The sequence below is a fragment of the Etheostoma spectabile genome, chromosome 15 (assembly GCF_008692095.1).
Source record: "Etheostoma spectabile isolate EspeVRDwgs_2016 chromosome 15, UIUC_Espe_1.0, whole genome shotgun sequence".
Lineage (NCBI taxonomy): Eukaryota > Metazoa > Chordata > Actinopteri > Perciformes > Percidae > Etheostoma > Etheostoma spectabile.
In genome coordinates, this window is record NC_045747.1 from 30,187,532 (window position 1) to 30,189,606 (window position 2,075).

The 2,075-nt window shown below is 39.7% G+C and overlaps 1 protein-coding gene across 2 annotated transcripts in view; it reads left to right on the forward strand.

The window, feature by feature from the left end:
- The window catches only part of carm1 (coactivator-associated arginine methyltransferase 1), a gene marked incomplete at its 5' end in the record, with an annotated part of 34,190 nt that overhangs the window by 21,269 nt on the left and 10,846 nt on the right, over positions 1–2,075 (forward strand). For both annotated transcript variants that reach the window (XM_032538116.1, XM_032538117.1), the window contains 2 exon segments: positions 322–432; positions 580–757. In XM_032538116.1, the coding sequence (XP_032394007.1) occupies positions 322–432; positions 580–757 (289 nt within the window).

Consider the following 2,075-nt stretch of genomic DNA (forward strand, 5'->3'; position numbering starts at 1 on the left):
CTTCCTTAAAATACAGGGGGCATAAGTATACCCCCCCCATGTTAAATTCCCATACAGGCAGGCAGATTTTTATTTTTAAAGGCCAGTTATTTCATGGATCCATTATACTATGCATCCTGATAAAGTTCCCTTGGCCGTTGGAATTAGAATAACCCCCCCAAAATCATCACATACCCTTCACCATACCTAGAGATTTGCATGGTTTGATTTAAGTTAGCTTAATCAGTATGCAGAGTATCCTGGATGCTTATTTGTCTTTTTAGGCCATCTCTTGGCTCAACATAGTCTACCTGTAATCAATCCTGTTCTCTTTTTCTCCAGGTGGTGCTGGATGTTGGCTGTGGCTCGGGGATCCTCTCTTTCTTTGCAGCCCAGGCTGGAGCCAGGAAGGTCTACGCTGTGGAGGCCAGCACCATGGCACAGCACGCCGAGGTACACACACACACACACACGCGCTAGTGCTAACATCAGTTCCCTGATTGATAAGGTTTTGTGGGACCTGGATGATGGGTCGCTCTATTCTGACCGGCCTAACGCAGGGTTTCCAGTCCCAGTAAAGAGGCGTGCTCTGACTTACAGGTGCTGGTGAACAGTAACCGTTTAGGAGAGCGTGTGGTCGTCATCCCAGGGAAGGTGGAGGAGGTGACGCTGCCTGAGCAGGTCGACATCATCATCTCGGAGCCCATGGGCTACATGTTGTTCAACGAGCGCATGCTGGAGAGCTACCTGCACGCCAAGAAGTTCCTCAAACCCAATGGTGAGGAGGTTTGGGGCAGAGGAGAAGGGGACATGGGATAATACAGGAAATGGTATGGTATGGTAAAGGCTGCTAAAGTAAAGTAGCAGGATATAAAACTGTTTTTAGCGGCGATTTTCAAAATGGATACTTTTTAATAGATTCTTTACCAACGATGTACTGCTGATGGCCATTACATCATATCTGTTTCCAGCAAAACGGAACAAAAGCATAAATGCAGAACATCCATGTTATATACTTCTTAACAAATCAAATAGATGTCAGACTGACAAACTGACAGGCGGTGTGCATTCTTTTTAGAAAACAAGTCTCTTGATCTATTGTCTCGAGAAGTGTATTATTCAATTTCTGTTTTTTGTAAAAGAAGGAAAAGAAAACCACAACACTCAATACTATCAAATTGCAATACTTACTAGAATCCCAATAAATGAAAATCGCAATACAAATCAAATCTGCATGTGCGAATCAAATCGGGACAAAGGAAAATTGTCCCAGCCCTAGAAACAACCCTTTGAAAAGCACTGCACTTCTGCCAGCTGTTTTAGATATATGAATTTTTGTGATGAGGCCACAGTGACTATACACAAATATATATATGAGGTGCCATGTGGTAATGTTTCAAAATGGGTAATCCAAATCTCAGTTTTGATGTAGATTGCAACAAGTCCGTTAGTCTTCTTTTCTGTTTGTTTTATTTGGATCCCAATCAGCTTCAGCATAAGCTAAAATCTATTCTTCCTGGGGTCCTCTTACGACGTCACATTACACACACAGACATCATAACATTTGAAAATACAAATCATAATTAAATCTAGCAGTTAATGCAATTAGTACAAGAAATACAATAAAGACACTACTCCGAGTAGATCCATTTTAAGAAATAAGATCACAAAAAGCCCTGTAACAGACTCTAATTTGGTATTAAATATTTAAATTCCTTTGAAGGCAATATGTCCATACTGAGTGTTTTGTTTGACCGTCTTTGGGAGAGAGTTCCATTCACACGTTGCTCTGTATCTGACTGAACGCTGAATTGATTTGGTTTTCATTTTAGGTAAAATAAAAGTATCCACCTGTATGCTTCATGAATAATGATGTCTATCAGTACCAAAGGATAGTGTTGTAAATAAAGTAAAAGGTGTTTTGTTTGTTACATTAATTGAAAAAAAAAAAACACAATCTATTTTTTACTTTAAACCCTGAGAGGCTTTCATGCATTTTATCAACATTTGCTCTAAACCCACATAATTAATTTAATATTAATTGAAGTGCTACCCAAACCACAGAGCAGTAATCCAGGTGTGTTTTTAAAAAAAAA